This window comes from Phaseolus vulgaris, chromosome 8 (genome assembly GCF_000499845.2).
Source record: "Phaseolus vulgaris cultivar G19833 chromosome 8, P. vulgaris v2.0, whole genome shotgun sequence".
Lineage (NCBI taxonomy): Eukaryota > Viridiplantae > Streptophyta > Magnoliopsida > Fabales > Fabaceae > Phaseolus > Phaseolus vulgaris.
Window position 1 is genome coordinate 52,250,902 of NC_023752.2, and position 24,412 is coordinate 52,275,313.

General features: G+C 30.9%; 3 protein-coding genes across 10 annotated transcripts; 2 read left to right on the forward strand and 1 right to left on the reverse strand.

Annotated features, from left to right (window-relative positions):
* Positions 1–241: 241 nt before the first annotated feature.
* LOC137824327 (floral homeotic protein APETALA 2-like) lies at positions 242–8,382 on the forward strand. 6 transcript variants are annotated; one of them, XM_068629914.1, is made up of 8 exons: positions 242–942; positions 1,037–1,062; positions 1,239–1,269; positions 1,394–1,481; positions 1,645–1,778; positions 1,890–1,934; positions 2,066–2,155; positions 6,834–7,193. In XM_068629914.1, exons 1-8 carry the CDS (start codon positions 455–457, stop codon positions 7,006–7,008), a joined length of 1,077 nt encoding a protein of 358 aa, XP_068486015.1. In that variant the 5' UTR covers positions 242–454; the 3' UTR covers positions 7,009–7,193. The 6 variants fall into 6 exon arrangements, with proteins under 6 accessions (XP_068486015.1, XP_068486014.1, XP_068486017.1 ...); XM_068629913.1 differs by lacking the exon at positions 6,834–7,193 and adding an exon at positions 4,071–4,423 and having other exon boundaries at positions 320–942; XM_068629916.1 differs by lacking the exon at positions 6,834–7,193 and adding an exon at positions 7,318–7,471 and having other exon boundaries at positions 322–942.
* Positions 2,066–14,120, forward strand: LOC137824326 (glycerol-3-phosphate dehydrogenase [NAD(+)] 2, chloroplastic). Of its 3 annotated transcripts, none has more exons than XM_068629912.1 (9): positions 2,066–2,155; positions 11,088–11,224; positions 11,349–11,454; positions 11,921–12,122; positions 12,227–12,314; positions 12,518–12,665; positions 13,345–13,494; positions 13,581–13,730; positions 13,817–14,120. In XM_068629912.1, exons 2-9 carry the CDS (start codon positions 11,124–11,126, stop codon positions 13,829–13,831), a joined length of 960 nt encoding a protein of 319 aa, XP_068486013.1. In that variant the 5' UTR covers positions 2,066–2,155; positions 11,088–11,123; the 3' UTR covers positions 13,832–14,120. The 3 variants fall into 3 exon arrangements, 2 of the variants coding, with proteins under 2 accessions (XP_068486013.1, XP_068486012.1); XR_011083239.1 differs by lacking the exon at positions 2,066–2,155 and adding an exon at positions 10,149–10,539 and having other exon boundaries at positions 13,345–13,456; XM_068629911.1 differs by lacking the exon at positions 2,066–2,155 and adding an exon at positions 10,152–10,539.
* Positions 14,121–19,968: 5,848 nt separating this feature from the next.
* LOC137825524 (probable WRKY transcription factor 70) lies at positions 19,969–21,735 on the reverse strand. The gene is made up of 3 exons (XM_068631209.1): positions 21,315–21,735; positions 20,733–20,834; positions 19,969–20,531 (listed from the first exon to the last, which is right to left on the reverse strand). The coding sequence occupies exons 1-3, from the start codon at positions 21,656–21,658 to the stop codon at positions 20,045–20,047; spliced, it is 933 nt and encodes a 310-aa protein (XP_068487310.1). The 5' UTR covers positions 21,659–21,735; the 3' UTR covers positions 19,969–20,044.
* Positions 21,736–24,412: the final 2,677 nt, after the last annotated feature.

A 24,412-nucleotide genomic window follows, 5' to 3' on the forward strand; every position in this document is an offset into this window, starting at 1 on the left:
ACTGGAACCTACATCCGTAGAATTGAGTGAAATGACCGAATTGTCCCATCCAATTTTCTCTCAATCCATTCCGCCACCAGAAGAAAAAACAAGTAAAAAAAAAACTCATTTTGTAAAGCTTATATCAGAACAAATTTTATGTATTTAGAAGATATTACAAGAAAAGTTTATTCTGAAAATAGTGTTATATAAAATTTATTCTAAAATTTCTATTTAAAAAAAAAATGAAAACAATCCTTTTGAAAACTGTGGGATTGGAGGAAGAAAACTCCCTTTCTTTTTCTGATGCCAAACTCTCTCTTTTTGTCCTGCTCACAATTCACACAACACAATAATTAATATTTCACCATCTTCTCAGAAACACCTTACTTGACTTTTTTTCCCTCTTTTTGTTCTCTGCCTAGCTATATGCCCGTGTAAGAAGAACAACAAAGAAGCCATTCAAAAGGGAAGAATGTGGGATCTCAATGACTCTCCCGATCAGAGGAAGAACTACCAATATGAAGGTTGCTCTTCATCGCGGAATGACGATAAAGGCAAGAGAGTGGGAAGTTCCTATCCCGTGGTCCTCCAAGATGAATTGGAAGAAAAAGATAGTGACAAGGATGGAAGCAGAACATTGGAGAAAAAAACCATTAAAATATTCGGCTCTTCAATTACACACCAACACACTCACCACCTACCCGTCACCCGCCAGTTTTTTCCGGTCAAGGATTCCGACCTTCCTGTCTCCGAAGCCGCCGCCGGCCCAAGCTCTTCCTTCCCTCGTGCTCACTGGGTAGGCGCCAAATCTTGTCAGTCGGAAACTCTTGGCACCGGTAAATCAGTGAAATTGTGGGAGAAGATGAAGAAAAGGCAAGCACGAGCACCACCATCGGGAAACTTACAGTATCGTGGAGTTACCTTTAACAGAAGAACCGGTCGATGGGAGTCTCATATATGGTTGGTGCTGTGCGAATTTATTCAAAGAATTTCTAACAATTTCTCAAAGGTGTGATATTGATTCCTTTGGTTGTGGTTGTCATTGGTGGTGCAGGGATTGTGGAAAGCAAGTGTATTTGGGTAAGTATTATATTAAGGTGAAAGGATTTCATATGTGGTAGTTTTTGTTGTAAACAGTGTGCATATTTTATCATGTTTCGTTGTGGATACGAATTGGGAGGAAGACAAGAGTGTATTGTGGGGGAGATTTGAAGTGATGACTGATGAGATAGTTTTTTCTGGGTAAAATTGTGTAGGTGGATTTGACTCAGCACATGCAGCTGCTCGGTGAGCACTTGCTCCTTCTCCTCCTATTTTTTACCCAGATTCTAACATACAATTTCGTTTCTTGAAAATTAAATACAAGGTTGGAATTAATAAAAAGCATGCATTTGTTTATGTATCTGTTCAGTGCGTATGATAGAGGGACCATTAAGTTCCGGGGGGTGGACGCAGATATCAACTTCAACATAAAAGACTATGAAGAAGAGATGAAGAAGGTGGGTCATTAAGAGGGTGGAAGAGATTCTGTACAAACTTGTTTATCTTATCTAGAACAATCGAGGGATTCCTTATCTCCTACACCTCTTTATAGTACTATTTTATCTGTCTTGGATTGTTATGGTGAGTCGGCTAATCAATGTTATGTTATTATAATAATAGTTGATCAATTTTACCAAGGAAGAGTTTGTGCACCTACTTCAGCAAAGCACTGGATTTCCGGAAGGAAGCTCCAAATATAGAGGTGTAACTTTGCACAACTGTGGAAAATGGAAGGCTCAATTTTCGGCCAAAAAGTTAGGACCTTTATCCTCTATTATATGTATTTTGTACATCATGTATTCTTGTGTATGGCTTGTTCATGCTGTGACAAAATTAATTTGATTTGATTTGATTTGATTCACCAGCTGCGTTTATGTGGGTCTGTTTGACACCGAGATTGAAGCTGCAAGGTATCTACTTTATTTACATCTCAATTTGATGTTTCTCCCTTCCAATTCCACTATTGCCCACCTTGTAGAAAGTCGGCAAGAATACGGACGCATGCTAGGGTTTTGACATTTTTTGCACATTTTGTAAATAGGGCATATGACGAAGAGGCAACAAGATGCATCGGCGAAGAGGCTGTCACCAATTTTGATCCAGCATCTATGATAAATGTTGTCGACGAAAGGTCTATTTTCTTGACTTCCCGACCAAAACATTCGTCTCTGTTCACTATAATCAATTCATATTATGTCTCATTATACTCTGGATTCATATATTAATAGTAACCTTAATGATTCAGAGAAATTTCCGGGATTCAGTCATTAAACAAGAAATAACCAAGTCTTAGGTTACCCAAGATATAGACTCGTCCTACGCCCATCGAGCTCCCAACATTTTTTGTGAAAAAACACTTAGTCAAAAATCTACCTTGGACTTTACTCTAACCATATAAATCACATAGATTAAAACATCAAATGATGAGAAGTTAGATCAAGTTCTTGTACCACTTTTATAGTTATTTATGCAATAAACTTATCTTGACTTATGAAGTTGAGGTTCGTGTGTAGACCAAAAATGCTTAAAATGAGTTAGATGTTAGTATCTGATAAGACACAAAATACAAAGTCTTTTAGATGATATTTAGTTGTTATTTTGTATTCACTGGGGTTAAGGTTTTTATACCCTTTTATTTAAATGGATCAAATAAATTTGGCCAAATAGGATTTGATTTAGTTGTTTGAGATCGTAAATTCTCTCTGGGTATTATATTGACCATAACTTCTTGATAACTCAGTCTTGTGTTTTTTATATTGTTTTACTATAAATTGTCCTGAGATATGAACAAAAGGATGATATTATAGAAGAAATCAAACTTCGCTTCATTTTCTCTTCCAAAATAGATATACCTCCTTAATCCCATCAAATTAAACCCATTATCCCCTCCCTGCAAAACCCATTCCCCCTCCTAATAAAAGTTTATTCCTGCCCTACTCACCCAAAATTCATCCAACTACCAACTTAGTATCCCTAAACTCATCTCGAAACTCACTACTATACCTCTCATACGAAAAACTATTTATTTCTCCTATTCCAAAACTCATCTTCCTCTCATCCTTATACTACAAAAACAAAAACAATGCCAAAAGAATGTGTTACAACACTTCCCCACTTCTACAATACCTTGCTCCCACCAAATGTTGTTCCCTTTACCATATATTTTGTGGTTTTTGTTCTACAAGATATATCTCTCTCAGGCACCTCACTTCATATATGATTTTACAACATCATTTCTTCATATATATCTACATATAAATGATCTCTAATCAGTGTTTTGATTGTTTTTGTTGACATCTCTTAATATCTATCTGTGACTAAAACAAATCTAAATTGAGGGATGAGATTTCTAACTAGATGAGGTTTTAAAAAAATAACATCGATCAGACATAATTAATGTAGAAAGGACAAGGTCAAACTGATATAAGAAGCATTGTAGAATTTTTGTGTGTTTCAAACTTATTTCAGTCATATAAGAGAAAACGTATCCCTTTGGAGAAAGCATTTTACAAGATTGTCATCTATCAAAGAGGTTGTTCATGTTTAAATCAAGATCTCAAATCCTTATACTCCTATTTAATTCTTGTACCGGTACCGGGCGAGACTGGGACCCATCTGGCTGCCCGATGCCCAGTCAATCTGCCCGAGTGACCGAAGGTCGAGACCCCTTGAAGACTTGGCCGAGGGCCGAGACCTTTTGGAGACTTGGCCGAGCGACCGAGACCGTTGAAGACTCAACTGAGATGGCCGAAGGCCACGGGTATTTGGCCGATGGCCGGCCCTCACCATGAGAATTTTTGGCCGAAGGCCGAGCCCCATTACAATTAACGCTCAAACCAAGATCAGTGAAGCTAATCCATCACCAAGAATTAGGTAATGCAACCCTAAGCGGTATCCACCTTGATAAATGGGCCCAACAAGGTAGGCCCACTAGAATAATATAAATAGCACGCATTTCAAGGAGTAAGGTATGTCATTATTACTGTTCACCTACCTGAGAGCTAACCACCCGCTTTACTGACTTGAGCGTCGGAGTGCCTTCGCAGGTACCCCCACCATCCGGTGTTCACCCGACGACCGAGTCCCGAGTGCCGAAAGATAAGCAGAAGGAAGAGAAGGATCCCAGTTCATCACCCAGCCACCTGCCCGACCGAAGGAAGGAGAAGAAGACTTCAACAGTTCTCTAGGTCCCATCTCCCTAGCAGGAACAATTCTTATTCTATTAGAATAGTACAATATTCTAGTACATTCACCACTCTGGAACGACTAAAACTTGTTCACAAATTGGCAAGCATACCATAAAAGGATATGGTATTTCGATATCTAGAGTATTTAACCAAAGTAATTTAGGTAATAAATGATAATTATGATAAATTTACTAATTAAACTAATAGAAATATGGATTTTTGAATAAACAGAAGTATTTTTAATAAAAAAAATTTATGGCATTTTATCGAACAGTTGGCATGCAAAAAAAGATATAAAGAAATTCATGAAAATAGTTGTCAGAGTTAAACATTTATAGGAACCTTAGAAATAACTCTAAACCTTATTCATATCTTTTACAATTTCAATTTTCTTGATGTTATTAACCTTACTTTCTTAACGATTAAGGTTGATTTCTATACTTATATGACCAATCCCTTAGAAAACCTAATTATATAAATCTGAGTTAGAAGAGAGGATTCAAGAAACCTTAATTTTATTCCTAGAAATAAGTGTTCAACAAGTACTACTTCATATCTAAATCATCAACATGTTTTCCAGCATATTTAGTTCATGACTATTTGATAATTAGACCAAAACGGAATTGAAAGCATGGAAAATGAAATAATTGTATTGAATACAAATTAAGTTAAAAATACAACCAAATTACATGATTCAACTCGTACTACAAGTTCAACTCCAAAATCAAGAACTAGGCAAGGAGGTCTATGGAGAGATTACAAAAGATCAATGAAAATTTGAAGAATAAATGAAGATGAGAAGTGAGAGAATAATAAAGAAAAATTGCACTTAGAAGTGTGTACATAAAAATGAAATTTCCACCAAAATCTCACTTTAAACTAAAATTTAGCTTTATTGTCAACTAAGTTGCAAAAACAAAAGATACATCTCCTTGGAACACAAATGACTAACTTCCTTGCAGTCAATCAAACTTTTTACTTGAAACCAACCTGCAATTAAAATTTTCTTTTATTTTTTTTTACAAAAAGTTAAAAAATTATCAATTCTCTAAAGGGTCTTCTACACAGTTATTTATTTACAAACATTTGCATACCTTTAAAAACTAAGGAAGATAATTGTGTCTAAAAACAAAGGTTAAAAAGACAATTATCAAAAACGAAAATAAAATTATTTCCAAATTTCAATATATAAAGAGAAAAACACTTTTAATTTTTATGACTAAAAAATGTTTATAAATTTGGAAGAGTAAATCAAATTTTAAATTGAAGAGAATAAAAGCATCAAATTTAAACTTACGGGGAACAAAAATATCACTTTTAAATTTGAATAACTATGCATTAATTGATATAAGTGATAATAATTTATATTTCTTAATTGACATAACTAATGATATTATAATCATTGTTCACCTTGCTAATAATATCTATGTCAGCAAAGCAAGTATAACTAAATAATATCATCAATCAGTTTTTCTTTTATTCTTTTAAGGTCATCTAAAAGTGTTATACTAGTTCTTTCTATTAACTTTTTAAATAATTTTAAAAAGCCAAAACATTATGAGACTTTTTGCCACAAGAAAACTGATGCCTTATTTGGAAACACTCAACAGTCAAGTGTCCAATAAATTTAGTGATTGTTATACTTCCATTGGTTGTTGAGGGTGGAGATAGAAATGCCCCCAATTTCTAAAGAGAATAGAGAAAGCAAACAATGTGCTTTTTATTTTCAACCATATAACTTCTCTCTTTTAGGCTCAATTTTTATCTTTTTTACTCATTTTTTCATTCTATTCTGTTTCTTGTATTTCCATATCTACCTAACTGAACATTAATTTCTCTTCCCTTTCACAAACCAAGCTCCACTTATCTGCTATTCATATCTACCACAAAACAAAGAAAAAAAAAACTCAAAGCTTGAACCTAACAAGTAGAAATTGAAAAACTTGCTTTTTCCTGAAAGTGAAGCTGTATCATCAGTGTCAGCAAAGGAGTTGGCAATCAAAGAGATGATGTACCCATCTCCAGTTTCTTGTTAGAAAGGTAATAGGTGATGTGATGGAGAAATAGGGAAAAAATATGGGATGTAAATAAGAAGGAAAATGGATGTATGATGATTATTTTAGGTAGGATAAATCTTTCACGTAATATCATAAATGTCTGTCTTTTAATTAGAATTGAAGTTTCATTTTAGTGATCAAGATAAACTTCATATCTAATTAAAAATAATGTCTGAAATTTTACTTACATTTGTGATTTTTGGATAGTGGAATGGGATGTGTACATAGTGTGTCATTCTCATACCAACTAGATTGCCTGCTGTCAAATTTGATGCATTTTACTCATTCTTTGTTATTGAATGGTTGCTGCATTATTAGCTTTTTATTTTTGACTAAATTCTTGGCTTAACCATCATAAATAGAAACTGTTACGTGATGATGATATGATACTCTTTTCTGCAATCCTTACCAACAATTTAGTGTATATTTGACAAAGATTAAATTTAGGGAAATAATCAAATTTTTTAAACACTCCAAGTCATTTTGTTCAATCTTTTAGTATTGAAATAACATGCAAATTTTTTCTGTTAAATTAATAGTCCATAACACATGAACCTGCTAACAGGAATGATGAAAGATCAGATAATGAGATGCAGAATCAGGAGAATGAGAGTTTGTATGATAAATTTCGAGGCAAAGCAAAGATTAGTGATTCTATAAGTTCATTGCTCTCATTATCAGAAAGTTCTGACAAAGGCTCTGATTTATCAAATTCACACGATTATTCCGGTCCCTCATGAATTTATTATGTATTCATTATGATAACTATAATAAGTTAATAAGTTAATGTGCTTTTACATTTTCATCCATAGATAGTGATGGAGCTAGAGGATAAATTTTTAATCTCTTTGGATCAACCTTGGCTGAGACAGAAGGGTCTATGTTTCAATGCTGTCAATGCTTTGAACTTCTTAACTTCGAACCACTCACTCTCTCTGTCAGTTTTGCAAATCAAATTATGAATAGTTAAGAAATAAAGTGTAAATTGAAGAATCGCATTCGATAAAAATAAATAAGATAAATACAAGTACTTATATTTGTTTTGCTAGGATTCACGAAACATGTAAGCATTATGTCTCCAGTTCCTGACAGACCAGTTACTCTAGTAGGCTTTGCACCCATCTTCAAGAAACAAATTGGGGGAAGAGAAACAAGACAAGCAGAACACACGTCAGTTTTGTTGGAGTATTGGAAACTCTACATTGATTGAATGTAAATCTTAAATCGAAGTTGAGTTAAGCTTAGAATGATATCAAAATCTATCGTAACAAGATTTGTTTGGTTTATCATGTCAGGTTTATTATGTCACCTCCCATTGGACACTCACAAATATCTAATCACATGTTCAAAATATTCAATCTTAGACATGCTTTACAAATCTCTCATTATAAGTTAAGTCAGCCCACTTACAGGAAGAAAATGTGCATGTGTACACCAATGTGGGTGTCTACTATTATGTACTTAAGTAAAATTAATGTGTTTAAAGTATCATAAAATCGAGACCTCCAACCATTGAAATGGCTATAAACCATCAGAACTCTATTCTCCATACTGTGTTAGCCATTATAAGCATCATTTACTCTCTGCCTTTAGCAAATTAGACATTGCATTGTGTATTTCTCCTACAGTTAGTCAGAGTGTTGATAGTGGACAGAGGAAACCAATTTAGTCTTCTATGCAATGATTACTCGGAACAGAGAAAGTGAAGGGAAGGGAAGGGACAGTTTCTACCATGTGCATGCAAAGAATTCTAAGAACTGGTTTAATAGAGGTCAACTACCTTTGTTGCAAGCCACCGTATCTCTGAACAGCCTTGCGAGACAAGAGCTGCCATTGAGTTATTACTTACCAAGATTCATACCTTCTACTATCCCAGCTGCTATTACAAGCACATTCTTGAGTGCACCAGCTATTTCAACTCCTGTAACATCACTGGAGTTATCAGAGATTACAAACTGAACATTTGCACCAATATCTGTAGTCATGCAACATACCATACATAAAACAAACAGAGGGTAGGACATAATAAAAGTAGGGGAGAAAGTGTAAACTAAAGAGAACTACAAAAAATCCAGACAAAAACAAATCATTGACATATGAGATTCAATTTCATGGATGAATCTTGTGAAGGTCATCTACCTTGATGTTCTTTTGACGCCACCACCATTGCTGTTATTAGAAAATGGAACCAAAAGAGAAAATGGACTTTTACAAATGTCAAAATGCTGAGAGTCATCATACGTATTGTATTTGACAGCAAAGATTCAAACTTAATGAAGCATCAATTACTACTACTATTAACTGTTAACAAGTATGAATAAACTTAATGTTGTGTCATATATTTCCTCTATTACTATACTGCTATGATACATATGTAGAAACCCTACTTAACCATTTTGAAGTATTGCATGTCTTATATATAGAGACTACTCAGTAGTAAAATTTTAGTTTACTCTTTTCCTGTACTGCAAGTCAGAATAACATACCCTTTGTATCTCACAATGATTTAGTGGGTTAATTAATATTTTCAATAGAATGAATAAAGAAAATTATTATTTCTATATATTAAATATTCAAATTTAATTGTAAATATTTACTATTTAAATTATATTTTATTATACATTTCTATCCTTTAAACAATGTAATATAAAAATAATTTTAATAAATCGTTTTAATATTTTATACATGTAATATAAAAACAAAAAAATAGCATATGTTGTATTTCTCATGAACTTGACAGGCTCAATATTTTATTTCAGACTGCCTTACTGCACCTCCATCACTTTCACTTCTTCGGCCACCTACATAAATTTTTAAATTCCCAAAATTACCTTTCAATAAAACATAAAAATAGAAACAATATTTTACGCTATGAATTATATAATCCGAAAATAAAAAATTATAACTTTTGGATTATGTAATCCAAAACCTATTTAACAACACATAATACCAGATTACATACTCCGAAATTTATTTAACAAAATAAACCTACTAGATTACGTAATTAAGAAGTAAAAAATTATCACTTTTGAATTACGTAATTCAATATTGTTAGTTTTTAATTTTTGACTTTTAGATTACGTAATTCAGAAGTGGTAATTTTTTACTTTTGGATTACATAATCTGGAAGTGATAATTTTTTACTTCTGGATTACGTAATCCAGAAACTTCTAGATAACATAATCTGGTAGATTTATTTTTTAAAATAAGTTATGAATTACTATTGTGAGTTGTTAAATAGGTTATGGATTACGTAATCTAGAAGTTGTAATTTTTTACTTGGAAGTTGTAATTTTTGACTTTCAGATTACATAATTCACAATGTAAAACATTGTTTCTATTTTTTTTTTTTACTAAAGGATAATTTTGAAAATTTTAAAATTTATGGATGTGGGCTGAAGAAGTAATGAAGAAGCAATCTATTTCATCATACCAAATTGCTAGCACACCTGCTAAGTTCAACCCATGTTTGTCATTCTTATTTAGAAACAGTTGAACAAATAAGTTAAGAAAAAAAAACATTAAAAATAAAAGAAAAATATTTTATGGGAAAATAAAATAAAAACTATTTTAAATATTTAGTTTAAATTTTAAATATAATTAATTTTATTACTAGCAGAAAGATAAACATTGACATGTGTGCATCCAGATTTTTTTACTATCTTATTTTAATAAGTTAGTATTTGATATTTATATTAATTTTATTTTATGTATTCATTTAAATAAATAAAAAATTATTATTTTTATATTTAATGTGTTAATTATAATTTGAATAAAATTAATATGGCAGGAGTAATAATATTTGAATATTTATTAGGAAATATAGATGTGTAAGATAATTTGAAATGATTCAATAATATATATTCTTTGGGAATTGAAAATGGATAAAAGAAGCGTGGCATTTTATCTTACTCAAAGATACCCAAATCTCTGGCAAAGTCTCTCAGTGTGAAGCTTTAACAATGGCGGCAGTGTTGGAAGCGCTATTGGCAACTCCATTGTTTTCTTCAAAGCCTCACAACACTAATTCCCCTCCCAACTTCCACACTTTTCCTTCTAAACCCATTCTTCTCACCCTTCGCAATACGCACTCTCATTCTTGTCTCGCAAATGCTTCTCCTCCTCAACACCCGGCCCCAGCTTCCCTCCCTCAACCCGACCCGAATCGTGACCGCCGGAGAATCGTCCGGGTCGCCTGGGAGAAAATCCTCCGCTGGTCCAGGTCTTGGCGCTCCAAGGCCAACACTGACATCCTCCAACGCACCAATAAGGTCGCAATTTATTTCAGATTATGATTGAATCAAATAAAAGAAACTGTCACACACATTTTGGTTTATCGCTTCATTGTGTTCAATTACTGTTTCAGATTTTTGTGAACCACTGCATCTCATGCTATATCTGATAGAATACTTCAGCCAATTTACCAGCTCCTTTGGAGCATAGTTGATTATAGTTGTAAGCTTATTGAAAATGATTGAATTAATAATAAAGAAGAGGATTAATTAAGTTTTAACTTTCTTTGTTATTTTCAATTCAATTATCTAAGGTTTTTTTTATTTTCTTGTAACTAACTTATCATATAGTCCTTCTTATTTCCATCTTCTTGTGTTTAACGTGCTGAATCAACTCATTAAAAAAACCTATATTTATGATGTAATTAAAACGTAATTAAGTCTAATAAAGAAAATATAGCAAATATTTACTCTCTTCTAGTGATTGTATGTCTGAATGTTGATAACATGATATGGTGTTTGCGAGTTTCGTTTTGGTGTTTTGTGTGGTAGTGGTGCTGAGAGATTTGTTTTTTGGGTGAAAAAAGGTGGTTGTGCTTGGAGGGGGTTCGTTTGGGACGGCAATGGCTGCACATGTGGCAAACAGAAAGGCTGAGTTAGAGGTGAATATGCTTGTTCGGGACCCTCAAGTTTGCTTGTCTATCAATGAGAACCATTTTAATTGGTAACCTTTTTTTGTCTGTGCTCATAGTCTGCACTAGTACAGGTTAACTTGTGAGTTGTAGTAATCTAATTTTGTTATCTGTATCTCTCTTAGGTGACTGTTTTTGTATTCTTTTCTTGGGCAGTAAGTACTTTCCAGACCATAGGCTGCCAGAAAATGTAGTTGCCACGACTGATGCCAAATCTGCTTTGCTTGGTGCTGATTACTGTCTCCATGCCGTACCTGTTCAGGTCATTTCATTTTTATGATTATTTTTTACTTTGTCAATTTGCGTATTAGTAGTAGGAAAGTAAGTAGGTCTTTGGGTAAACTTCTCTCCATAAACTTGTTTTTTATTTACAATAATTGAACATGAGTATAAGGAGGTTGACGCTAACTTACATATTCAACTAACATCACTACTTTGTTACATACAGAAAAAGAAAATAAAAGACAATGAATCAAGCCTTTTTTGGTTCGTTAAAATCAATGACATAGTGGTTTGAATTGAATTCTTCAGAAATACACGTAGAAGACTAAAATAGAAAAAATAATCAAAATTTGATTTTATTCTGAAGTTAAAATCAATGTATTTTTTAAAAGCTAGAGGAAAGGATTCTTTTAGAAGAGGAAGTGCATAAATTGATCTCAACTTATGATAACTCTTGACATTTGTAAAAGATATGACTGTCTAATTGTTTGTTTCTGTTATTGCAGTTCAGTGCATCTTTTCTCGAGAGTGTTGCAGAGTATGTTGATCCAGGCTTGCCATTCATTTCTCTGAGTAAAGGCCTAGAGCTGAATACACTGAGGATGATGGCTCAAATTATTCCTCAAGCACTACGAAATCCTCGCCAGCCTTTTGTTGCACTATCTGGGCCTTCTTTTGCTCTGGAATTGATGGATAAGCTACCCACAGGTGACAATGATGTTGCTACATGTGTGTGCACATTTTGTTTCTTTGATGGTATCTATGATGAAAGTCAGTCCATTTTGTCTTTTGGTTCCATTTTATAATAACAGCAATGGTGGTGGCGTCAAAAGATAAAAAATTGGCTAATACAGTTCAGCAACTACTAGCTTCAAGTCATCTAAGAATCAGCACATCAAGGTAGATGACCTTCACTAGATTCATACATGAAATTGAATTTCATATGAAAATGATTTGTTTTTGTCTGGATTTTTTGTAGTTCTCTTTAGTTTACACTTTCTCCCCTACTTTTATTATGTCCTAGCCTCTGTTTTATGTATGGTATGTTGCATAACTACTGATATTGGTGCAAATGTTCAGCTTGTAATCTCTGATAACTCCAGTGATGTTACAGGAGTTGAAATAGCTGGTGCACTCAAGAATGTGCTTGCAATAGCAGCTGGGATAGTAGAAGGTATGAATCTTGGTAATAACTCAATGGCTGCTCTTGTCTCACAAGGCTGTTCAGAGATACGGTGGCTTGCAACAAAGGTAATTGACCCCTATTAAAACGGTTCTTTGAATTCTTTGCACATGGTAGAAAGTTTCTAGAAACTCTTCCTTCCCTTTCTCTATGCCAAGTAATCATTTCATACAGGACTAAATTGGTTTCCTCTTAAATGGCTGTCTATTATCAACACTCTGACTAACTGTAGGAGCAATACTTAATGCAATGTCTAATTTGCTAAATGAAGAGAGTAAATGATGAATATAATGGCTAACACAGTTTGGAGAACAGAATTCTGATGGTTTATAGCCATGTCAATGGTTGGAGGTCTCGGTTTTGATGATACTTTATATTAATTTTACTTAAGTACATAATAGTAGACACCCACATTGTTCTTGTAAGTGGGTTTGACTTAACTTTCAATAAGAGATTTCCAACACATGCTTTTGTGTCAATGATTGAATATTTTGAACGTGTGATTAGAAATTTATGGGTGTCCAATGGAAGGTGACTTGATAAACCGAACAAACCTTGTTAAAATAGCTTTTGATATCATTTTAAAAAGATACTTTACTTTAAGCTTAAATCAACTTCATCTTAAGGTTTACACTCATATGTAATTTAATCATATCTCCAATGTAGAGTTTCCAATACTCCAACAAAACTGACGTGTGTTCTGCTTCTGCTTGTCTTGTTTCTCTTCCCTCAAATTGTTTCTTGAAGATGGGTGCAAAGCCTACTACAATAACTGGTCTGTCAGGAACTGGAGACATAATGCTTACATGTTTCGTGAATCTTTCAAGAAACAGAACAGTTGGTGTGCGGCTTGGATCAGGTGAGAAGCTTGAGAACATACTCAGTTCCATGAATCAGGTATCTAAGAAGTTTCCAACTGATCATTCTTAAATTTCTAGCAAGTGGCATAGTTTCTAAAATGATTATCTTATCTTATTCTGCAGGTAGCAGAAGGTGTCTCCACAGCCGGAGCTGTGATTGCTTTGGCGCAGAAATATAATGTAAAGATGCCAGTCTTGACAGCAGTTGCTCGTATTATTGATAATGAACTTACTCCTAAGAAAGCTGTGTTTGAGTTAATGAGCCTCCCTCAGGTTATTCTCACCCTCCTTTAAGACCAACTCTATTCTTTTTTAATATTGAGATTACACATTTGATTGATGACTAATTTTGATTATAGGTTGAAGAAGTATGAAAGCTTCCAGCACATCCCTTACTACCAGCTGCTTTTTAACTGCTGCTTATAAGAAATTCATGTACTCAATTCTTTTCACCATTGTGCTTCTAGTGCTGAAGTCTTGGTGACCAAAATTTTGAACATTCTGGGTTGTTGCCCCATACAGTCATTAGATTCTAGATAATGCAAATCTCACCTCAATATATACTTCTATACGATGACTATACTTGGAGCCACAAATTTGCATCACTCTCATCAATGCCATTTGTTTGTGCAACTATCCCTTTGATATGAATGGGTTTTACTAGCTTCTTTGCCCAAGTTGGTGATTTTTTCTTGACTTTACACTAAGTGTACGGTAAGCACTTGTAATCATTAGGTCAAAACAGTTCTAATGAGGTCCAACTTTCTCTATTTTAAGAGTTTAATAGTTTAAAGTATCACAATTTGATAATAATTTGGTCTATCTGACCTATAGCACATCATGCAATAAACTCTCTTTCAATATTATTCCACTAGAATCAAACTCTTCAATTTTCACTTATTTCACTTAATCTAAGTTGTAGAACATTTAATGCAGTCTATAACAATCTTCTCTTTTTCAAATAGATCAAAATTTTAAAATAGATATTATTGTTTTATATTTACTCAGAAAATTATTATATTTTTTATTTACTTGTCCTTCTAAAAAGAACTCAGGCTTATAGACATGGAGTCAAAGTTTACACACCACAATAGTGTAATAAATTAAACTATATATCAGTTGTTATTCAAAACCATAAGTTTATATAATACATAACTACTTTACCTAACGACCATTAATAACCAGAACTATTGTTTTTCTAATTATCCGTAAGAAGAAATCAGGCTAATATTATATCTTAAGTCAGAGCTTTATCAGAATTGAATTTTAAACATTTTATTGTCTTGTTTCTTTATTTTTCAATTTAGTTTTCTTACTCTTAGATTCTTCTCCTTTATTTTACGCACTAATAACATAAAAAAAAATAATACTTTAGTAGCTGTATAAAATTCGTATGTACTTACTATTTCGGAAAAAAAAATTATAATCTGACATTTATTGCTCTCTGTCACAAAATAAGATCTGGGGGTTGTAACTTTATCAGCAACAATTAATATGTTTGGTAGTAAACTTAATGATAGAATATAATATAAGTAATGTTTCACTGACTTTTCACTACAGTTACATATAATTTTCTAAAATTAAATTTTAATTTATACTTTTTGCATCACTTATCGACTTCCATTTATCCAACTTAGATTTATTAATATGTAATAGAAGAATTTGATTTATCTTAAATATTCTCATTTTTTACTATAAAAGGTATGATGTTATCTCGTTCAAGATGATTTTTTTGTTATATTTCATTAGTATATCAATTTTAATTTTACATATTAATTTAATTAAAATTGAATAACAATTTTTTTTTATAATATTAAATAAATTTCTAATCCAATGTAAAACATCAATTATTTTTACTACACTGTTAATATTAAATTTAAATCTTAATTTTCTAAATAAATTATAAATTTTATTTTTAATATTAATCTAAAATTGTAATAAAAACTAAGATTTTATTTTAAATTATAACCTTAATATTAATATTAAATTTACAATCTGTAAAAATATATAAAAAAACTATTATTAATAAATAGTTTCTAAATTGATATTTAATTAGCTATCAAAATTTTAATATCAACTAATTAGATTGTAAAGTTGGTAGCTAAAATGTTTCACAATCAAACATTTACACACAAATACACTTACCACATAGATAATCTGAAGATAAATGTCTATTAAAAGTCACTATGTTATCACTTGAACGAGTAACTATCGCTTAAGCGACATAATTCATTAAAATACAATAATACATAATTCATTAAAATACAATAATATTACACTAATGCTTGAGTGATATATATTTGAAGGAGAGAGATTTGAAATTTTCTCATTTTAACTACAAGCATGTCGCTTAAGCAACAACTTATATTATTTATGTGATAGAGATAATACTTGAGTGATGAGACTCTTTGTGTATGTTATAAGTTTTTCTAGAACTTCATCATAACACTAGCCTTTCATCGATCAAGTGACTAAATATCTAAGTTCTATAAGAGAGAGACTTAAGTGACTAAGTAAATTTTTAAACAACCAAGAGATACTTAGTGTTCTACATATAACAACAGTTTAACGCAACAAATTTTATTCCACCTTATACAACATATTAACTCAAATTTAATTAAAATATACTTAATTAATTAGTTCTCTTACCTTCCTACTTGTTCTCTTTAGGAGTTTATAAAAAAAACTTAAAAAAGTTATAGAAAGCTTAATTTCTTTTATCCTTTAATTCACAAACCAAACATATTATTAAGTAAATAGTTAAAAATTTATCTATTTAACTTTCACATCACAAACGGTACAAAAACTCTCACCTCCAATAAAAAAAAAAAACTTGAGATAAAAAAGAAAGAAAAAAACTTGTTCGAAATAAAATTTTGATTAGTCAAACTTCTTTCTCACTTCATCGTCTTACAAGTATTATCTGATCATAAAAAATAATTGGTCCAAAAAAAATTTAAAAATAGAAAAAATAATAAACAAGTCTTATAAATAATTAACCAAAAAATTAAGATTTTATATATAAAGTCAACATGACTCAAAATTTTGGCATTTATTGTTTTAAAATCATTAATACTAAATATAAAACCTAGTCTTAAATAAAAGTAAAATAAAATATTATTATTAATAAAAAAATAATATTTCATTATTTATATTTTTATTATTCATATGTAAATAATACAAAATCAGAATGGTAATGGTTAGTTATGTAATTAAATATAGTCATTATAATGTACATAGTATTTGTAGTTTTATTGAAAGGAAGTTCTACCCAAGGAATTGTCTCCTTCAGACACCATTTTCTCTACACAAACCATCGTATTCATTTGTAGTCACCATCTACTCTCACATTTTCGCTTTGATTTTTCTATGATTGTGTTTTTCCTTTTTTTGTTTTCTATTGTTCTTGATTTACGTAGAAACTGGGTGGGGGTTTCTAGAAGGAGCACGATAGCAGAAGAAAAGACCAAGAAAAGAAGAGAAAGGGAAAGAAAAAGAAAACACCAAAGAACTGGAAGAATAAATGACTTGGTTCTGTCGATTATTTTATTTATAACATTATAAAAAATGTATTTTTTTGAATTCTTCAACTCGTTGGAACATAATTATTTTTGTGAAATATTTACATATGATCATTTTAAAATGTTATCAAAAGGCACATCTTGTTACCTTTTTAGTGTTGTTTTTAATTAAAATACGAATTTTATTTCAATAATTTGCATGGTAAAACTTGTATTAGATATTAATGTAGATAAATGCAATAAACTTTAATTCTGATCAGATTACAAGATTACCTAAATTACATAGAATTTGGGAAATTATTATGGTGGTGTATGATTAGTCTAATAAGTATTTTTTTTTATCTACACTGAATAAACTAAATTAAATTGATACTTTAGGGTTTAGGGGTCAAATGAGAAAATCGGAGAGCCTCAATAAGTTTTGAGGATAGACCCCTTTGTTTTACACCGAGAAGAAATCATCAACTCGTATACAAAAATCAAGAAGTTCACACTCCCTTATAGCTTAGAACAATACAAGACATTCCTAGACCACATTCATATATTTTTATCAATAATCCTCAACACCTATACAACCAGGTTAACTACACTAAGTGCTAGAATAATAAAGACTCAAAAAGAAAAACTGATACAATAGGTGCATAAAGTGATCACCCAATTTGTACTTGTATAATTTGTCCTACATTCAGTATATAAAGGTAGTCATGTACCATTCTGTTGTTCCTTCATATATATACGTGTGCCTACACAATAAATCAGCTTTTTTTAAAGGTCAGAATTTGCAATATTATGCATAGAGCAGCTCCAAAATAATGGCCCTTGTAGCATTATCACCAATGTCCACTACACGACCTTTTCTTCCTCTTTCATAAGCTCTCATATCCTTTAAACTATGACTTCCTTCATTCCCTGTAAAATGAAATAACTACCTTCCTAGCCTTTCGGCTAAGACATAAAAACATAATAACAATAGAAATAAACAAGGTAATGCAACAACTAACACCTACCTATGATGAGGATCCAGGAGAGAATGCGTCTACTGACCAAACTCAACCTCTGAGGTGGAAAACTAGGAGCATGCCTCAAGACATAGGGTCAGGTCAAGATTCCCCAGTCACTACCTCAACACCTAGTTTGCCCTCAGAGGATCACGAGGAGCAGAGCACAAGCCTTGGGTGGTGAGCATCAGTTGGTTTCATTATTTTTAATTTCAGTAGAATATGTATCATTTAGCATGAAAGGGAGGGGTGCACTATCACTTTAGCTTGTTTTGAGCTATCTTCTAGAAGATTGAGACTAGCATGTCGTATTGACCATGGTCAATGACCTAGGCCGCACCTTATTTTCCTTTCCATCATACCCCTCTTGCTTGTTTTCCAAGGCTCTTTCACTTATAAATAGGAGGTCTCCCTCATTGTATGTACATGTTGAATTTAAATGAAGTAAAGAAACTCTACACAAATTGTGTGAGCTCTTAGTGAGGCTTATGTCCTCTTAGGTTTGAGGTCTTATCTTGAGTGATTTGGGAAGCTCTCAAGTGGTGGTCAACACACCCATCTTGGAGATAGCCACCCTCTAAGTGGCTTGATTTTTCTCACCCACCACCATAAGTTTTCTCATTCCATTTCCTTCCATTTCTCCATTCCATTTAGGTTTTTCTCTCTTAGTTTCTTATTTATTGCTCTTGGGTTTCACTCATAATTATGAGTATGGTGCATCATTTGGTGCCCATTTCAATTCGCAAATTGCATCTCATTCTCGCCATTTTGTTTTTCATCTTTGCCTCTGTGAAGTGAACTTTCACACTTACTTAACCACTTGATTAAGTTCGTGTCAGTGGGAATCTTCCTTAGGTCCTCACCATTAATTGTTAAAATCTCAACCTTAAGTAAAAGTGTCACCATAAATGAAAACATCTAAAAATCAACTCCCTTAATATGTATTTGAATTTTATCTACTTTAGTATTTTACATATATTAAAAATAATGGATTTTTATTCCCTTGTCTAAAATTAAAGCACATGATTCATAATTTTCAATAAATAAAAAAAATAAAAAATTAATTTTACAAAGCATACATTAATTAGTTGATCTTATACAAAAATTAATTTCATGAATTAAACATATATTGAATCCTATTAAGCTCGCTCATTAATTACATGGCACAAAAATCTGGAAACATTGACCAACCAATATGCTGTTCTTCTCTAGATCCATGAAAGAACAAAACATGTAAAAGGTGGTGATTGAATCCATTAACAAAATTCATCATAATTATACATAACTAAATTTCTTATTTATCGTATAGGCTGGGGATTATGGGAATTATTATTTTTGTTCTAGGTCGGTTGATTGTGTTTGGTCTTCTCTTCACTAAATTAAACGATTTTATTATTTTCTTTCGCTATTTTCCTTCTTTGCAAACTCTTAACTCTTAGTTTAGATGATATTTGTAAAAGATACTGTAAAAGTGAGATCTTAGTGTTCAGTGTAGTTAATATACGTGATGATATATATTTTTCTTAAAACTCATGACTATTTATATGATTATTATGAACTCATTTGTTATTAGTCGAATTAACGTTTAAATATAATTAAGAGGACCTCACCTACGGTTTAATCTCATAGTGATGATTTCTCAGTTAAGAGTACATTCTCTTTGCAAAGTAGAAAATCAGTGATCTTATAATTGTTTTTGTTGTTTAGCAGCATGAAGAAGAGAACACTATTCCACAAACAATTTGATCAACCATAATTTTAATTATTCTCTAGTGACATATTACAATAAGCTCTTAATAAGATTATACACACCACACACAAAAATTAATGTTAAAAATAAAAAATAATTAATTACAACTAAATTATATACTATTTTAAAAATTATTAATATTTAAAATAAGTTTTATTATTAATTTCTATATTAACATCCAATTAGTTACCAATTTAAAAATGAAAATTAACTTATAAATTTTTCTAATAATTAAAAGCGACTTTAAATACTAATAATTTGTTTTAGGAAAAAAATTACACACCAACAAGAAAGCTTAGGAAACCAAGAACTATAGTTCTAAAAGAACTTATCTTGGTCAAAGTGAAAGTGAGGATAAAGAAGAACAGATGCCACCTCACCAAAATCCATGTCCAAGTTATGAGAGTCTGTACATGAATACACATTATCTGCGTTGTTATCAGGTGCCTTCCTTAAGGGCATAATGGTAGAGTTGGATGCTTCAGATTCCTTCCAATATTCAAGAAACATATTGTGATCAGTAAGATCACTTGGTGTGTGAATTTCTTTGCTAAATTCTGGTTTTATAGCTAAGTGTGGTGAGCTAATGAGATGATCTTGTGCATTGGAGTCACGATCAGAATGCAGATGATATGATTCCCAAGAGGAAGAATCTGTGGTTGTGTGTGGAACCATAGGAATGACATTGCATGTGTGAATACCAATGTACGTAATTCGATACATATGTGGATTATCATGATCCAGTTGCACCTGTTTGGTTGCTTTACAACCCTGATCATTCTTGTAACTGCACCTGAAGTAACTCCTACAAATCATTATTAAGAACAAGGTGAGTTAGATGACTAATCTATGGAAAAAAAAAGACTTGTACAATGAAATCTTCTAGATTAAGGTTTGATGTACCTATTGTGTGATCATGTTTTGGAATACTATATCAGAATTATATATCTTTTCATGGAAAAATATAAAAATAAGATCATAAAGAAAAGCAATGATAACAATATACCTAGGAAATTCAGAATTCTGGATTTCCTTTTGCCCATACTTCCTCCATGCATAATTATCATCAGTGGTGCAAGAGACTATGGTCTTTCTCAGTACACCCTTGCTGCACAACAACAACAAACCAGGTGCAAGAGACTATGGTCATTTCATGTGTATTAATATAAATAACATAACACATGTTTTTCCATATATAGAAAAAGAAGATAAAAACATACTGCAACATATCTGGAATCTGTAAAATGCATCTGTGAAACATAACAAGGAGTTATATATTAACCCTCTTGGATCTGACCTCAACTTTGCTATCAGCATGTTTATAAATTCATCAAACCAACAAATATAACCTCAAAAAATCAAAAACATTAAGTGATCTGAAACATGACACACATTCTATACTTAACTAAAAATGAGTTAGATCTAAGTTATGTTTACGATTTGCATCTCCAACAACAGTACATCCGTACACATCCAAATTCCTCAGGCCCTCTCTCTGAGTAACCCAATTTCTAGGAACAAAGAAGGGTTTGTTACTTGAACTATAAAACATGTGTCAGTGTGAATGATGAGAAAGAGAAAATGTAACCTTCTATTGTAGCGACCTCTCCCACCCTTTTGGGATCTCTTCTCACTGCAATGTGGAGACGTTGGATCAATGCCGGAACCGGTCACCGGCGACCCATATTGGGTGGAATTCAGACAAGCCACCACATCTGCTGAACTGGGTTCTGAAGAAATGATAGAAAGAGATTGTGTGAAAGATGTGAGAACAATGGCCATGAGTTGGTGATAAGAGAGAGAGGGTTCACTCCCAGAGGGTTTCTGAAGCAGAATCTTTAGCTCAGTAGCAGCTTCTTTACCCTTAACAATATTTTTCATTATCTCTCTCTTCTTCTTTGCATCAGTTTCAGTACAAATCATGTTTTTCATTGCCTTCGCTTTTTCTTTTACTGTCTTTTTTTCTTTGCTTCTTTTGGTCTAGATTTATACTATGGAGAAGAAAAGGAAAGAGGGAGAGATAGAAAATAAAATTTGTCCTCGTTCTGAAGAAAAAACTTTTGATTTGACAGTTTTAAAAAAATTTAATAAAAAAATTTCTCTTTCAAAAGGGAATTGAATGGGTTGAACAATTGAATTTGGTCGGTCGTTGGTTGATATGCATTCTTTCTTTTTATTCCTCAGACTCGTTCAACTTTTTCTTTTCTGCTCTGCTTCCATTTCTTCATTAAGCTCTCCTTTCCGATGGCTTTCAAAAATGGAAGGACATAATTGAATTATATTATTATTGAATTGAGATTAACGTATAAATTATGATTAAAAATATATTATTTAATTTTTAATACAATTTAATTTTATTAATTATTATTTTTATTTTAATACATTTTAAATTATCAATTTTTAGAGAAAAAAAATAATTAGTTGCAATAGTAATTAAATTAGAAACTATTTTAGAAACTAAAAAAATGGTTTCGTTTATATTATTGTTAAATAGTTTCTAAATTGGTATGTAATTAGCTACCAAATTTCTAAATTGGTATCTAATTAGTTACCAAGGTTTTAACTATTAATTATTTAGATTCTAAATTTGGAAGAAAAATTTTGGTTGCTAATTAGATACCAATTTAGAAATCATTTAACAATAATAAAAACTAATTTAGAAACCAAAATTTTTTTTAGTCTCTAAAGTTGTTCTTAATTTAGTCAACTAATTATTTTTTATCTCTAAAATTGGTTTCTATTTCATGATTTGTCTTTGTAGTGTAAAACTCGTGAGACTTATGATTCTAACCAAAATAAATTTATAATTAAATAATATAAAAAATTAAAAATAATAATAATAATAAATATTTATGATGGGTGTAGAAATAAAAAAGTGAATTATGTTAATTTTGGATAATATAAGTACTTTATAACTTCATTATCAGTTCCTAGTCTGAAAAGTGAAACCCGCTAATATTCTTATCCGAAATAAATAACTTTATATTCTACAGATAAAAACAATATCTCGTTTATTAAGTCGTATAATAAATCAGTACGTAAATTACTATTTGATCATTCTAAAATCAATTACTTAATATTTATATTTTCATAAATCAATTTAGTGTCCAGCTAAAGAAGCATTCTTTTATGTGTTTCGATAGTGTTATTATGTGATTAAAACAATGATTTTATCTCCATAATATTATCTATAAAAGAACTTGCACTAGAAGTTTATACAAATTGACTAAATTAAACTTTTATCAAAGAATATAACTTGTCCTTTATTAGTGTATATATAAGAATACAAAAACCTACACAAATAAATAATTTTTTAAAACTTGTTTGATATTTCATTATTATAAAATTATTTTTAAAAATTATTTTTTTAATGTATAAGATTTGAATTTTTTTAATTCACGTAATATATTTATTATTATTATTATTATTATTATTTTTTGTGTATCATATATTAAAAAAATTAAACGCGTTATTGAAGAAGAGATAGGGGCTCTTGACTGCAATCTGTAGTTGACTGTGAGGATAGGAATGACGTCACTGCGCAACGTAGGAATGACGTCACTGCAATGATAGGAATTTTTTTTTCTTAAAACGAAAGCCTAATAATAGTACAAATGAATAAATGTATATATGAAATTAATAATATAAAGTTTCTATTAAATTGGGAAAAGAATTAATGTGTGTTAATAATAAAATTATAATTTTTTTAGTTTTTTAATTAATATTTTAATGATATTTGTTATATCCAATTTTGTTTCATTATTTTATGTTAGTCCTTAAAATCATTGCTAAAAAAAAGAGTAATTGTTAAATAATTTTGTATTAGATAATTATTAGAGTATATACTTTTCTTCTAGAAATGGTGTCAAACATCAATTCAATAAAATTTGTCTTACATGTTTAGAGTTCTTGAAAATGGGATAACGATTGTACAAATACATATAATGAAAGTTGTGCAGGTTAGATAAGGATAAATGAAGTACTTTGTACTTTTCTTGCAAGCAATTAATTATCATATATAATTTATTTATTTTTTACTTTTATTTTATTTAAAAAAAAAACATCTAAAAAGTTAAACTAAGTTATTTTTCTGTTAAAAAATATTTTTTTTCTAAGAAAACTCAAACAAACTCATCTTGACTTTGACGCAGAAAGTGATTATTTAAGTTATTTATTACTATAATTAATATAGAATGTTTTGATTTTCTACTTCAGATGAGAAGTGATATAAAAAAATCTATATATCTCTTTCACTTGTTTATAAAATTTGTTAAAAAATAAATAAAGTTAATAATTCATAAAATTTACAATTGAAGTAACGTTATTTAAGAAAAAAACAGGATAAATTAATGAAATAATGTTTTAAGTATTGATAAAAGTGACTTGAAATACTTAAAAAAAAAAATTAAACGTTTATTTTAATAGATTTGACAATATTATAGTTAAATTTTACACAGAATATTTAAATATATGTAGTAAAAGCTACAAAGTTAAAACAAATAATTCATCTAAAAAATAATATATTATGGATATTATTACAAACAAAGCCATTTTAATATTAATGAAGATCACAATCGAGATAGAAAATCAAAATTTTTAGTAGAGAAAATATTTTCATGACATATAACAAACATATAAAACATCACACTCAATTGCTACACATAATCCACAACTCATTCTATACTT